This window comes from Pogona vitticeps, chromosome 2 (assembly GCF_051106095.1).
Source record: "Pogona vitticeps strain Pit_001003342236 chromosome 2, PviZW2.1, whole genome shotgun sequence".
Taxonomy (NCBI): Eukaryota; Metazoa; Chordata; class Lepidosauria; order Squamata; family Agamidae; genus Pogona; species Pogona vitticeps.
In genome coordinates this window covers 236,319,302-236,335,893 of record NC_135784.1, presented here as the reverse complement: position 1 = coordinate 236,335,893, position 16,592 = coordinate 236,319,302, and the positions used below count along the sequence as shown (strand labels likewise).

General features: G+C 39.2%; 1 protein-coding gene across 2 annotated transcripts in view; it reads right to left on the bottom strand.

The window, feature by feature from the left end:
* PCSK5 (proprotein convertase subtilisin/kexin type 5) overlaps nt 1–16,592 on the bottom strand; it is a 357,644-nt gene that overhangs the window by 147,530 nt on the left and 193,522 nt on the right. For both annotated transcript variants that reach the window (XM_020787785.3, XM_020787784.3), the window contains exon 10: nt 1,826–1,929. In XM_020787785.3, the coding sequence (XP_020643444.3) occupies nt 1,826–1,929 (104 nt within the window). The remainder of the gene's footprint in view (nt 1–1,825; nt 1,930–16,592) is intronic.

The following is a 16,592-nucleotide window of genomic DNA, read 5'->3' as shown; positions in this document are numbered from 1 at the left end:
TAAATAACCATGTTTTCAAGGATTGTTTGTAAATTCCCAGTGAAGGGGCCAGGCACATTTCAGGGGGAGTGGGGGGTGACTGCTGAGAAGATGCAGTTTCTGGCCTCCTCTTTCTGGGCCTCTTTCAGGGTCAATGATCTCAACAGCCCAGCCTGGGAAGATAGGGTAGGTCAGGCAGATCTCACTGGAAGGAGACATTCTGCCAGGTATCTAGGTCCCAAACTGTTTAGGGACTTGTATGTCAACATCATCACATTGAAGCTGCCATGAGACAAACAGGTAGCCAGTGCAAAGCAATCAAGGTAGAGGAGATACAACGGTGTTTCTTCACGCGCTCAATAATCTGGCTGCCATATTCTGGACCTGCTGAAGTTTCTGTAGCCGCCTCATGGGCGGCTGCATGTAAACAGCATTGCAGTATTTTAATCTTGAGACTATCAATGCATGGACCAACATGGCGAGGGACCCAGTGTTAAGGTAGGGACACAGCTTGTTGATCCACCTCAGATGGAAACAGATGTAATGGATCATAGATGTTACCTGAGACTCCACTGATAGCCCTGGGTCCAAAAGTGTGCCAAGATGGAGAACCTCATCCTTAAAGAAGAGATTAGCCCCTCCCAAGGGAACGGGAGCACCCAAACTGAATACACTAGGGGTCCTCCATCTTGTCTGGGCCTCAGTCTATTATCCCTCATCCACCCCAGCATGATATCCAGGCAGTGCTCAAGGGACAGGACGCCATTGTACAAATCAAAGCCCCAATGAATACGCATCAATGATGTTTTAGTGATTTTTAATTTGTTGATTCATTTGGCTATATAATCCCCCCCCCCCGGCATCTAGAGACACCAAAATTGCAGGGAAGCTTCCCCAACTCTCTTCTACAATCCCTCCATATTTGGGGAATATTGAATTTTGGATGTCTGAGTTATAAATCCTCAAAGAGGGCACCCCAGGAAAGTCCTGCCCCGGGCACCTAGAGACACCAAAATCACAGAAAAGCTTCTGCTGACTCTCCTCTACAGTTCCTCCAAGTTTGGTGAAGATTGGGTTTCCCCAAGTGTGGTGCTAAAGGGCACTTTTGGGGGGGGATGACACTTTGTGGGTGCATAACTGATTTCTGAAACCCAAACTCCACCAAACTGCAGGGCTTGTAGAGAGTCAGGGCAAGCGTTTCAGCAATTTTGGTGTCTCTAGGTGCTTGGAGGGCCATTTTATAAGGTTTTAAAGGCAAATTCAATTCATTGATTGATTGATTGATTCATCAAGAAAAAATCATAAATTCATTATTTGCGATTCGTCAACCTTGACAAATCATAAATCAAAATGAATCACCATTTCTATGATTCATGCCCATCTCTAATCCTTACCCCTATCTGAATGAGCTGACCAAACAGAAGTAAGTCTCACCAATGTTAAGTACAAGCCTTTCTGTATGGGTTCCTAAGTTTTAACATGTCATAATGCTGTAAAACACGCTTTCAAGCATCAGACTTTAAATTCACATTTCAGCATAGGAATTGGCTTAAGACATGTTAGCTTCCAATAATCAACCATTCCTATGAGGCCTCTTTGATTTTATCTATAGTGCAGCTCTACACAAATTACTTACAAAGCCACTGTAAACTAGAATTCCTAAAAGTCTGACCTTGTGGCTTCCTTTATTTCATTAATGGAAAGAGAGAGAAGCTGCACATACTCGAGCTGGCAGTCAAAGCATCTAAAGATTTTTCTTCAAGAAAGGAAGGAAGGAAGGAAGGAAGGAAGGAAGGAAGGAAGGAAGGAAAAGCCCATAGTAATTAATAGGAAAGGATAAACTCACCCTTGTAACCAGCAGCATTGGTTTTCCAGTCATTAGCAATCAAATGTCCTGCCCGTGAAGTTTTTACGATGATATGCTGTATATCTCTCCATGTCAGTAATCGACTAGAGAAAGACATTGAAAGCAACAGTTATCTTACCAAAAAAAGAGCAAATTGTGACAGAGGATTTATGAAAGCAACATTAAAACAGTATATTTCTATTGACATTATATTCAGGACAGAAAAATGTTCTTAAGAAGCAGGAATAAGTTCACAGTTAGAAGCAGAACATTCTACTCATATATAAGGTATCTTTCATGATTTCCTGGCCAGCCATGTCTTCAGTAGTTTCCCATGCAATCTTGTGCATAGTTCTTTAGAGACCATAGAAATTCTCCACAAAATTTCCTAATAGCACCTAGATAATTCTTACTTACTGCTGTGCAAGCAAAGAATGCTTAATCAGACTGCCTGAACACTACTTGATTATTAAGGATGGAATCATAAACAATGAAGGCTGCGATGATCCCGGTTTTCCAGAAGCAAAGCTACTCAGGTAATAATTCTAGATCTTATTTTTCTAGTTCTTCTTGGATTGTGGGATTTAGTTCTTTGCTATATTATTGTATTACGTTACATAGCATTTTGAATTTATGATTATATTATCTGTCTACTCTGCCCTTCAGGTTCAAAACAGAAACATTTTGCCATCAATTATTCGCTGTGCAAGATTAGATTTGACAGTCCTGCACTGTTGGTGACTCAAGTGTTACCTTCTGCTGGATTCTTGTGGCTCTTTGTTCTTCTTGCCTTACTGTGGCCAGTTTCAAATGGTTATGTACCATTCCATACTGGGCTGATCAACAATAATTTCAAACTGACCAGTTCAAGAGCCTGAAACAAAAAAAGAATAACAAAGGGATACAAAAATCCCACAGAGGGCAATACCCCAAGCAGCACAGGACTGTCAAATGTAATCTTGCCATGATATGGACAAAAACCCAATGTTCTGCATTTCTTTCCACTGCAGCTCCTGGAAATTTCCTAATTTCTGTGGGAATCCAGAGGGACTCCCCATGGAGGCAAAATGTCCAAAATTACCAGGATGGAAAAAATATTGCTGAATATCTGTTACAGTTCTATTTCAAAATAGATGTTGTGCTATTCTTATCCTATTATTAGAACCAATGGTATCAGCCCACTGATAGAGCTGCTTCTGTCAGATAAATTGTGACAGGGTAAGCCCTCCTCTTTTTTGCACACTCACAAAATCTGTTCAAAACTGGTGAGAAAACCCAGGCAGCTTAGAGGGCTGAGAAAGGGAAGACAAGGGTAATATGTCTTGTTGGATTAGTGGGCTTCTGCTAGTACAATACTGGATTTACCTCAAAAGATTAGTAACAATCAGTACAATTCCTATCCGATGATGCTTCTTCATCATGCTAGTATGCCAGTATGTCAGTCACTCACAAAAACATTGGGATTACAAAAGAAAACTATTTTCTGCAAGCATGTTTGCAGTAAATAGAAATGAAATAACAATATGGCTGAGATTAGACTATCAGACTAAATAATTATTTCCAGCCCTAGAGACAATTGTGAGGGTTTGGGTTGAATCTTGAGTTGTTTCCTTTTCTCTTGCATTCCCAAATCTCCAAACACAAACATCAACTGTGATTGCAACAGTTGAATATTTATTTTAAAACTATCAAATAAACAATTTTCTTCAACTGAAACATAGTCTTTCTCCTTTCCTTCCAACTGGGCGGCTGAAAAAGCTTTCCACTCTTCCTGAACAAACGGGCTTCCAAAACTCGAATTCCACAGGCCCGGTTGCTCAGCCGGTATCCAGTATTTTATTGTCATCCCTGTCGACACAGGCAACAGGGGCACAGACTCTTCTCCCAAAAATTCCTCCCATGGATTCCATGATTTCCCAGGATTTCCTGGTCCTCATCTCCCACGCTCGCCATTCAATCCTCTCTCATCTTTCCTGTTTTACTTTCTCTCTCTCTTCTCTTTAACCTCCTTCTCCACTCCCTCAACTTGGTTTATTCTCCGTATGAAGGTTTTGGGGGAATCACCACTCTCCTCCTATGGTCTGCTTCTTCCCAAGGTACTTTTAATCTCTCCCACCTGTGTGTTCAAGGATCTTCTAACCAGATCCATTCCCACCCTGGTGGTAGTATCTCTTCCTCCTTTATCTCATCTCCCTCTCCTGCTTCTTCTACTACAGTATTGTTATTTTTCCTTCCTCCCTTCCTTCTTATTCCCCTCCTCTCTCTTTCCTCCTCCTCCTCCTCCTTTCCCACCTTTTCTAGCTGCTTTCTTAGCTCTCCCATCCCCCCAGGCCCTGAGGTGTTTCTTCTCTCTTGGCCCTCTTGAGGGAATCATCTGAAGTATTCTTTGAGGAAGCTGACAGTCCATAATCCCCTTCTCTCTCTTTCCTTTGTGGGTATGGATGGTGCTCTGGCGAGAGGTGCCTCCTTCTCGCCTCCTGACTCACAACAACTAAAAAGATTGTCTTAATTCTGGACTAAACTGGTTCTTCCAGGAATAAAATTAATCTGCAGGGTTGAAGTAAGTTCAATTTTTAGACATTTTAAAATTCTTCTGAAACCATGACACTTAAATGGGTTTCTGAAATCTTCAGGTGTATTTTTTTTCCAGCTGCTCTTAATAATGATGATAACATTATATGCATTATGCTCCTACAATTAAATGAAGGAAGAAAATAAAATGAGCATCAAAAAATTCAGTTACGGTAATACTTGGTTTCTCAAGAATGTAAATGAAAAAATATTGAAGGAAGAATTGGAATCTTTAGCACACAGAATCATCTGCAAACCTGCTATGATCACTTTATTATATTTGCAGTTAATGGTGTGCAAATACTCTCAGGTTCCCAATGACACAAATGAAGATTGCTTCGAAGCAACACCCTATAAAATATTCTATCAAATGTCTTCAAATGTCTGAAAAGATGAACTGTGAATATTCTGGCAGACACACAAAGAACATTACTTGATATGTCTGGTTTTCAGCATACAGAGTTGGTATCTGAAATTTTCCCTATTTATTTTAATATATTCCAGACAATGCTATTTGTTGAAGAGTTTGAGTTCTTGAAATGTGATTATGTACCCGTTTTGAACAAATGAGCCATTATTTTGTGATGCAAATTAAATTTATTAGATTTTCCAAATGCAGCTCAGTGCAAGGAAATAAGAGCTTTGTGCTCCTGCTATGCTGGATACACTCTTTTGCTTTTAGTTCTATACATACAAATAAGCAGTATCTGATTTCACGTGCAACACTAAAATGCCTTCTATTGCCACCATATAAGGGGTCAACATATTTCCAATGAGTATTGTTGTTAAATAGAAGATGACTAATCAGAAGTTCAAAAGGCCTAATTTCAGTCTTTGCTTTACAGATATTTTGAAGCAGAATTCAAGGGGATTCAATCTAGATACTGTATAGAATTTTCTAGTCTTATACACCAAGTTTCATTCTGAAATACCAGTTTTCAAAGGAGGTAAACACACTGCAGTATGCTTTCTATACTTTCTAGTCTCCTTGAAAATGGATATATAAGAGTTCAAACTTGCAATATGGAGGCCTGAATCTTCTCTTTGTTTTTGAATCTGATATCTCATTCTGCATAACAGATAATCACATGGTGTTATACATTATGGTTTTCTAGTCATCTTTGAAAACAAAGTGCAGGATCAGGCTTAAACATAGAATAGTAGCCATGAACACACATGGCAATTTTACAGTGTATCTAAATCAAGAAAATGCTGCACTAGAATGTATAGATTTATTGCTACAAACATACCAACACTATATGAAAAATTTAACCAAAATCCTCACTTGGAAAAAAATATTCTGCAAAGATACTATAGAGGGCAGTTACAAAATAGTCACATTTATTTATTTATTTATTTATTTTATTTATATCCCGCCTATCTAGTCAATAGACCACTCTAGGCGGCTCACAACAGGGGTACAACAGTGACTAAAAACAAATTTACAAAGAAGAAAACTTTCAACCATAAAATTATAAACTAAGAAAAAGAAAAAAGGAAAATCAGGATTAGCTAAGGGGGGGTGGGGGGGAAGGCCTGCCGAAACATCATTGTCTTTAATTGCTTTTTAAAAATACCCAGCGAGGGGGCCGCGCGAATGTCCGGGGGAAGGTTGTTCCAGAGGCGAGGAGCCACCGCCGAGAAGGCCCGATTTCTTGTCTTCTCCTTCCGGGCCTCCCTCTGTGTTAGGCTCCTCAACCTCACCTCCTGGCTCGCGCGAGTGACACGGGTAGAACTTGGTGGTAGAAGGCGTTCCACCAAATATCGAGGCCCTAAACCGTTTAGGGCTTTGTACGTGAGCATCAACACCTTGAAGTCGATGTGGAATCGGATGGGCAGCCAGTGCAATGCGGCCAGAGTGGGTGAGATATGTTGGAATTTTTTCACCCCACTAAGGAGTCTGGCCGCCGCGTTCTGCACATTCTATACGACCCCTTCCATTCAACATTGTATCATTGTTTTCCATGCCCTGTATCTGTCTTCCTAAGGTGTTTATTTACTCTGGCTAACAGCAGGGTTTTCATAGGTATAAATAGATTTGTGGACAAGATGAGGTTTTCCTCCTATTTGATTTAATAAAAAAACATGGAATGGAAAGTTAGCTTGATTGGGTATTAACAATGCCTTATTTTGCACAGGTAGCAACATATCTAAGAAAAGATATATATCGACATTGACCAACATTTTAAAACTTATACTAGCTAGCACATAGCCCACACCAAAAAATAAGCTCTGAAATGAACCTTATAAACATACCTTATGTATAGGACTGCATTTGACAACCTGAGTTGTGGCTGTTATGATTTGTTGTCACTAGAGGACACTGTGGCCTATTAATCTGCCACATAGTTATTGTCATTTTACGTTATAACCAATAAACATATTCTAATTAATATATTTAACATCAACTACTTATTATTAAAATTGTTGGAAGGGTTATTTAATCTTTCTTAATCAAAATAATTAAAATATTTGGTCCTGCAGCTGAGTTAGACATAAGCTGCACATGCTTTACGGGCTAGGTTATGCTGTAACTAATTCCTTAAAATGTATTCTGGATGTTGGTAGATTTGCAAATTTAGGGCTTTGAATTCAATTGCAGTGTTTACTTTCATGTTGGTATTCTTATATATGCCTAGCAGGCAATCTGGCAACAGCTAATAAAATCGTAACAGCAAGGTAAACGTACTGTCAGAAAAAGAGCAAGAAACCTAAGATATGAAAGGCCCTGCTATCTAATAGATACAATTTCTTTCAATTCCACAGGTAGAACCTAGAATTTGAGATGGGAGGAGTGTATACTCCCATCCTTATACTACTGCTGTAGCACCTCTATTAACAATCTTGTCCTGGGAACACAGAAGACTTCAGCAGCACAGGAAGATGCATTATATTGAGCCAGACCACCAGGCCAAACTATCAACTTTAAGTGGAACAGTCTAATCAGTGCTTTGGGCAGAATTCTTTCCCACTCCAAGTACTAAACAGCTTAAACCTTGCTTAGTTTCCAGAAACAGATGACATATGTTGTGCTCAGGGTAGTAAGATTGTGACCCCTTTGTGGCCCCTGTTTGTCTCCCCAAAACAGAGAGCTAACAAAGGCAAACAAAACAACAACACCCAATACCTTTCCACATGCTGCCACCAGTTGATTTCTTTATCAACGTAATTTTCTTAAGAAAGACAAAGGTCTATTTATATAAAACAGGTTTATAGATTACAGATGTTTCTATAATAATTCGTAAGTATCTTCTTCAGGTTCATCAAGCATCAATAACAATCTTCTATATTATCTTACAGGTTACTGTTCACTCCTCTGATTAATCACTCCTCAGATTCTCAAACTAACCCCCCTCCCTTCTCAGATCCAGACTGTAAACTAGCTCCTCCTCTCTGGCTCCACCTTTTAACATCTCTAGTGACCCCACCTCTCAACCACATCAGCATAAAACATGAATAACGCATGACTTATTTAATATAATAAGGGTGAACGCCACATACCTCCCCTCTTAAATATGTTTGTTTGGGAGGGGAAACACATTTTCCCTCCTAAACAAACAGACACAATTGCATGAAACTCTACTTACCATCTGGCACAATTCTGTAAGTGATACCACATTTACTATAACAATCACAATACCTTTTTACACTAAACATTCCACTACAATTCAATAATATACTTTACCTTATCATTTAGACTTACTACATTTAACATTTTCAACTTTACAGAAATATACCACAATCAGGAAACTTTTACATAGATAATTAACCCGTATATCAATAGTCCATTTCAGTTTGTTTTAGAAGTCCTTGAATCATTCTCCATGTTTCAGCTCATCAACATTCAAATTTTCATCACTATTTACCAACAGAAGATTTATTATATCTTACTAATTTTGTTTATCCCCCCATCAGTCATTTGGCTTTAGAGGAACATTCTGCATCTCTTTTACTCCATGGTTTACAAGTCCAAGTCTTTCACCTTCCCATTGTAGTAAGGTGCGCAGTGGAATGGTCCAGACGTTACTGCCTCCTTCAGCTGGACACACGTCTGCTGGCACTCAGGGGTCCATGTGATGATCACTGGCTCCTTCTTCCATGTTCTCTTCCATCGACTGGAGGTCATTGGGCCCTTTGATGTCCACTGGATGTCCTCTGCTGGCCGTTTCTTAGTGAAGCCTGATTTCTTTCTGGCACGGGGCTTCACCTTCTCAGCTGGGGAAAGGGTAGGTGGTTCCCTCTCCTCCTCCCGAACATCTCTGGATGCATCCCTCTTCAAGATGTCAGGGCTTACGCCTTCCCCCTCACTCACACATTCACTCACAGGTATTCTCATTGAAAGGTTTTTCCTAAGTGGGGGACCACTATCGTGGGTCATTTTAATAGTCTCATGCAAGTTTCTCCTAGGTGCAATCAATGATTGGCTTGTTTTAGATGCACCGAGTATGTTATCTGAATCTATTTCTTCATTCAGTGATATGCTAGATAGGGGGTTGCCTTGCAAGGATTTAAGGAATATTTGTTCCGCCCCTGCCAAAAGCAATTTTCTCCCCTCTATAGTGCTCAGTTCTACTACTGGGTCCTCAGGACAGAAAATTCTTTCCTGGGCCTCATACCAGACTTTCTCTTTTTCAGGAGTACTTCCCAAGGTTGGCTCTGCCACTTCCAAGGACTTTTTCCTACATAAAAGCTCCTTATCCAGGCAAGACCTTTCAGGGCATTCAGGAGATAATAAAGTGGGTGTACTGGCGGTTGCTTCAAAGCAACCTCCCAAACTAATTTCCTCCTTCTGCTATTGAGCCAAACTAGTTTTATTTGGGGTTATCAAAAGCATGAGGTCAGTTTCAAGAGACTTTCTCCCTCCAGGCTTCCTTTTGCTGCTGTAACCATTTCTGCTGCAGTGGGTGATTCCTGCCCCCCTTGTGAGTATGTAAGTGTAAAAGCACTCTTAACATGCTCTATCAAATGTAAACCTGCTCTATCTGTCAGGTCCTTATCAGTCATAGATCTCTTTGGGTGTTCAGGGATCATAAGAATGGGATTCTCTCTAGCTTTTTTAGTACAATCATTCAAAGTGCTCTCTTACATCTGTTCCTCAATACAGGAAGGATTATTAGGGATTTTCAACATAACCTCCTCATTCATTTTGGTTACCTTATGATTCTTTTCTAACTTGGGGCATCCCTGGATAGATTCAGAGGTTAGGGAATCCATTTTTCCTTCAGGGTTTGTTAACTGCTCTCCCAGGGAAGCTGTTACTTCAAAAACACTCTGCACATGCTTAGTGAGATCTAGCCCAATTAAACAAGGTGTGGGAATTTGATCAGAGACTGCCACATCCCGAATTCCAACCCAATCTCTATAGTTTTTTTTTCACTTTAACCATGGGTAAAATCACTGGAGTAGAACTTATTCCCTTGATGATAACAGTCTGGTTTGGGAGAATTTGTTCTTTAGGAATCACATCATAATGACACTGGGTTATGTTAGAACAAGTATCAACTACTCCAACATAAGACTTTTCATTAATAAGAATCCTCTCACCAGGGTTATGAACTAAAATATCTTCTGCCTTTACTAGAAAACAATAAATGACCTGGGCTAGTGGCAGATCAGAATTTTCTGTTGTGTCAGTTGCCATGGAGACAGAATCTTGGTTACTGCTTCTCTCAAAGGCTTCAGCTGGTTTTAAACAGTAAATCTTCTTGGGCTGAATATCATCCTTCTCATTCCTAAGTTTAGTTTTCAAACAATTGAATTGTAAGTGACCGAACTCCCCACAGTTATAGCACTGTTTTCTTTGCTCACTCTGAGGAAATCTGTTCAACTTTACCTTTTCCTCATGGCTCATTTGGGTCTGAGAACTAGGCTGTGCTAAGTTAGGTGAAGTACTACCCTGCCCTTCTTTTCCTGCTGTTTTGAGGAGGTATTTTTTATTAAAGAATTCATTATTGTTGTCCCAGTTCTAGTTGCTAAAATTTACCTCAGAGAACCTGTGGTTTTGGATCTCCCCAATGTAATCAGCTGTTTCACCTGCTTCTAATAGATTTTTAGGATTTTTGTCCTGAACTAAATAACACAATTCCCCAGGCAAGGTAGAATAAAATTGTTCCAACCCAATCACATTTTTCATCTGTTCTAGAGAAGCGACATTTTCATGTTCCATCCATTTCTCCAGACATTGAACTAATTTAGCTCCCAACTAGGAATAAGATTCCTCAGGCTTTTTGATAAGAGAACAAAATTTTCACTTCAGGTGTTCTGCATTAATACCAAATCTACAATAAACCGTTTTTCTATAGGCCTCAAAATCTCTAGCCTGCTCCAGAGGCATCTGTAAATACAGCTCAGCTAAATCTCCACTTATTTGGGATCTCAAAATCATCATCCTTTCATCATCCTTCACATTAAATTCCCAGCAAGCACGTTCAAAGGAAATGAAGAAAGATTCTGGGCAGTCACCTTTTCTATATTGGGGAAACTTCTTTGAGAGATTTCCCTCAGTAGTGCTGTTGTTATTGTTATTTTGAGAAGGTAAATCTAATTGTTTCATCTGTATTTGAAATTCCATTTCTCTTTGTCTTAATTCTATTTGTCTGCCTCAGCTCTCTCTTTTTCTCTGGCCCTTTCTTTCTCCATTTCAAAATCTATTTCCTTTTGTCTGGCCTCCTGCTCAGCCCTGAGCTGTAGTTCGCTGGGCTGTAGCTCCTTAGATTTTCCGCAGCCCTGGCTTTTTCTCTCTCCTTAATCTCTAATTCCTTTAGTCTTAGCTTGAATTCCTGTTCCAATTTCTATTTTTCAAAACCATGGAAGTTTAGATCCCTTTGATCCTCTGAGGCACCCTCCTCAGTCTCCAACTGTTCCTTTGGAGTTAAAAGGTCTCCATTTCCCTCCATTTCTTGAGGTAATAAACTTTGTGCGTCTTGAGAATCAGTTTCCTCCATTACTAGCTTTTTAGTTCTTTTGGGTGGCATTTTTATTTGAATTACTTAGCCTCGAGTGTGTTTATACTGATTTAAAAAAGCTAGGCCTCAAATCCTGAGGTAAAAACAGGATTTTTTTTCTTCAGAGTCGTTCCCTATCTTAGTCCCCCAGATCTGGGATCAGAAGCCCTGCCACTAAGCTTTTCCCAAAAGCTCTAGCAGGTAACCAATTTCTTCACCATAGACCTCTGTCTAAAATGTACCCTTTACTCAGAAAAAAAATCACTTTAAACTCAGGCTTTACTAGATTGCTTCATATCCTGCTGCTGGACACCAATTGTGACGTTTGCCCCTTTGTGGCCCCTGTTTATCTCCCCAAAACAGAGAGCTAACAAAGGCAAACAAAAAAACCCCACAAACACCTTTCCACACGCTGCCACCAGTTGATTTCTTTATCAACGTACTTTACTTAGGAAAGACAAAGGTCCATTCATCATTGACTTTTGAATAAAACAGGTTTATTGATTACAGATGTTTCCATAACCACATCAGCATAAAACATGAATAATGCATGACTTATTTAACATAATAAGGGTGAAAGCCACAAAGATAAATGTGGCTTTGTCTTAATTGGTGCATTTGTGGAAAGATCAGTGAATAAAGGAGAACATTTAGCTAAACGTGTGAAAGACTGAAAAGAGGAAGATTTTCAATAATGTTCCATTTACATTGTGTTTCCAGGATGTCAGACCCTGTTATATCTCTTGTACTGTTGTTGTTTTTAGCTCTTTTGAGCCTTAAGAAAGTCATAAAAAACTTGCAGAAGGAGAAATGTAAACCATGTCTAAATTCATTTCTTTTTCTTACTCCCTAATACAGAAATACAGAATTCTTTCCATAGTTTGGTAGCTCATCACACTAGCTAGGTTGTCAACATAGTTATTAACTCCAGACAAAAATCAATTAATGTTAATTTAATTAGTAATCAGCCTTCCAATACATAGTTATTAACCTCTTGCTAAGCCTTCTGAAGGCAGAAAAATGTATTAACACTGGGAACCAGTTCTGATAGATAAATTGTTGCATTTCAGAAACTAAACAAGCTTCTCACTAAAAATAATCTCCGACTATATTGCCAACATTTGCTTCCTTTAGTTTCAATCACGCAACCTAGAAACCATTTACAGTAGTATAAACAGAGTGAGAAGGAGCAGGGAGGAATCCTGAAATATGGAATGGAGTGATTTGTTAGCTAGGTAATGGCAAAAATGCCAGAGATTCCATGGGAAATCCCTCACTTTAAATATTTTCAAAAGCATTTCTAAAGAAAGTACACATGAAAATCTGGAAGCAGAAGGTGTAAATAATTAGTACACTATGTTTTCAAGAATAACATCTGGAGAAAATTGGAGAGAGATGGGAAAGAGAAAATGAACATAGTCTCTCACTTTTGGAAAATGGAATCAATGACAGAATTATAACTCATTTTTAATAGTTGCCACACTATGACAATGGACATCCAACTTGGATGTCGTTGTGCTATTTTGCATCATATGTGATGTTTTTGAGACTGTTTCTAATTTATGCAAGTTCTATTTTTATACATAGGCTACTTCACAGACAATTTCAAAAGTATAAATAATGAAACAAGCATTCATTTGTATTGATTGTAATATATCTGCTTGTGGAATACAGTACTCATATAATAATGACTCTTAGTTATGCTGACATGTGTCTTACCACTATTTGGAACTCAATCTGAAGACACACAACTCCTGATTCCTACAAATTGATAGTTTCGATCTCAAAAGAAAACTTTTTGCCATCAGAATGAAAGCAAGGAGATGAGGAATTGGGGGCCTGAGGATAGACACCCAGTAAGGATTATCCTCAGATCCCAATGTTCCACTTCAAAGGATTCTTTCTTTAATGAAGAAGAAGGCATAAAACAGTTGGTGAAGGAAGAAAGAGAGAGAGATGAAAGTATTGTGGGGAAGAGAAATTAGGAATTCATTCCAGATAAAAGGCAAAGGTAGAAGGCAAAAAGAAGAGTCCTTTCACCTTTCTTGTATTCATCCTTGGTTCTGACTTAGTGATGGGTTCCTATTTTTACAAATTCAATAGGCTCAGTTCAATTGTCAAATAAACTTCATTTGCATACTGACTTGCAAATACACTTGATCTAATCCAGTAACACATCCCAAATAGAATACAGTGGTGCCTTGCAAGTCGAAAGTAATTCGTTCTGCGAGTAGCACCGTCTTGCGAAATTTTCATCTTGCAAAAAGTGGTTTCCCATAGGAATGCATTGCAATGCATTCCTATGGGAAACCTTGCAAGACAAATGAATTATTTTTGTCTTGTAAGGCATTGGTCTTCCGGGAAAAAAATCATCTTGCAAAGCACGGCCATAGAAGAAGCCGTCTTGGGAGTCACCAACACAATCACAAAACACTTTCCTCTTGCAGGTTTTTCGTCCGGCGAGGCGTTCGTCTTGTGAGGCACCACTGTAATTATATTCAGAGTTTTTAAAAAATAAATATCTAAACTATTGGTGATACCTCTCTTAAGATTCTGTTTATTTTATTTATATGAGAAACATGGATGGAAGAGGAAAGTTCTTAGGACGTGAATTGGACCAAGATAAGCAGACCAAGAGAAAAAAAGGATATAGTCTCAAACCCTCTTTGGTTTAGTGCATTTGCAATGATATTGTTGTTCCTCTTTCCTTGTGGTTTGTGCAAGGGAATGTTCTCTGTCCCGCTAAACAAGCAGGTCAGTTGCTTTTAATGATTCAGCCTCTGGCTGACAGAAGTATAAGCCAGAGAATGAATGGAGCACTACACCTGTAGAACATTAGGCTCTCCATGTCATCAGCAAAATTCTGCCCATTGTATGAAATAATGTACAGTGCTACACTGGAAATGTAAGCAGACAAAACAAAAAGTGCTTTGGCCTTAGGCATCCACACTTATAAAGTCCCAAAATGGAGTGGAAACAGTCCCAAGCATATTTATGAGATGCAATTCCAATGGGGCTTGATCTGAGATACATGTATAGTACTTCAGCCTGGAACATTTAATACAGAGCTGATAATTGTGCACCCCACAGGTGTCATGTTGTCCTCCAAAACCTCCCATGTGAAACAAGCAGCCCATGGTACCCACCCCTCTCTAAAAAGGTCTAACAATGGGCAATGAGCCTCCAGGGGGGCCAATTTCCATATTAATGCAATTTTCCCACTTCAGCTTTTAGTCCCAAATAGTGTTTTGTGTTTTTTAAATAATGATTTACTTCCCAGTGAACAGTTTCAAAGAAGGAAATGGGTGCGAGCTGCAGATACTTGGTAGTAGTGAAAATTAGGATGAAGAAGCTGCTAGATGCTCCTCTGTTGCTCACCAATGATCCACTGAACTGTGGTAATATGGAGAATGTTCACAATGGCAGGTGTTCCTAATGAACAATTTTTTGTGTGTGTGCAAAGTACTAAATGTATTTTATCTTTTGTTCCTGCTTGGAAAGTGTGATATAGACTTTCACAGCAATGTGAACTGGTCTCTGTATCGAGAAGAAAACATAGATGGCTAATATGGCAATCTCATTTACATCAACTCAGAAATATGTTCAGTGGAATTCATTGCAACTTAATCCTAGGAAAGGCTGTACAGGGTCTTAATAGCATTTTATTTTTTGCTTAGTTCACATTATTAACTCTTCAAGACCCTTAATGTTACAAATTTTTTCCTGTGCAATTTAATTTACAAAAAGCTCACTCTAAAAAATAAAACAAAATTGTAATGAGATAAGACAAAACATTTTGTTCTTCCAACAAAACATTTTTGCCCTCTATAGTTTCCACAAAACTTCACCTTGAAAAGTCACAAACTGAACATAAGATAGTTGTCTCGCTGTTACACAAGTTATCCATTATTCCAAGGCGAACCAAACATCTTCCAGTATTTGCTGCCTTTAACATAAATCCAAATCAAATGATTCATCCAAAATTCAGACTCTAATTCAGTGTTTCCAAACCTGGGGGAAGTGTTTTCTCGGGGGTCATGAACCGCCTTATATGTGTTGTAGCCCTTATGAAGTAATTACGTCCTTGACCTTACAGAGTGGGATATTAAAGTCAGCATGTATTTGTATGTATGAGAAACTGGCCCTTTGGGGAGAAAGCAGCCTCTAACTTCTGAGAAGGGATGACTCTACCCCATTAAAAATGCCTTTTTATGCAAACATGGCGGGAAGATCTCAGGTTACTTGGCTATTATAAACAAGGGTCACACAACTTGAGAAAGGTTGGTAACAACTGCTCTAATTTAATGAACACTCCAAATGTAATTTACAACTGATGAAGCCAACATTTCTTTTCTTCTATGGAAAATCAACACATTAGTATGCTTTCCAACTGCCACAGCCACAGTTCCTTGCCAATATAGATAAGGAATGGGTCCCATTATTTTTCACAATACACAATCACTATGTATGCCAGAGTATTCTGCTCAGACCTAGGAAATCACCTGTTGCAGTGCAACACGTTTAGTTAGTTGGAGTGAAAATGTTCCAACTAAATTGAAACTATATAACAATACTAGAAAGTTAGAGGCAAAAAATGTGATGTGTCAGGTGTGACTCATTACTTTTATTCTCATTTGCATGTATGATGTTTGTCTTATTCATCCTTACTCAGACATGCTATTTTCAGCCCTAGTTGTATACAGTATTAAGGTGTATTTATGTCACTATAGCTATTAAGAACATGGTGGCTGCTTTAGCATGGCAAAGCAGCTACCATGTTCCCTAGACTCATGAAGAGAATATGGCTTAATAAGAATCTGACAGCATATACCAAGAACCAGGTCTATAGAGCCTGTGTCCTGAGTACACTTCTGTACTGCAGTGAGTCCTGGACCTTTTGTGCACGGTAGGAGAGGAAGCTGAACACATTCCATATGTGTTGCCTCCAACAGATTCTTGGTATCACTTGGCAGAACAAAGTTCCAAATAGAGTAGTCCTAGAATGAGCTGGAATTTTTAGTATGCATACATTATTTAATCAGCGACGTCTACATTGGCTTGGGCATGTCGTGAGAATGGCTGACGGTCGGATTCCGAAAGCTCTCCTGTATGGAGAATTAGTGCAGGGAAATCGCCCCAGAGGGAGACCAGAGCTGTGATACAAGGATATCTGCAAGCAGGATCTGAAGGCCTTAAGAATGGACCTCAACAGATGAGAAACCCTGACGTCTGAGCGTTCAGCCTGGAGGCAG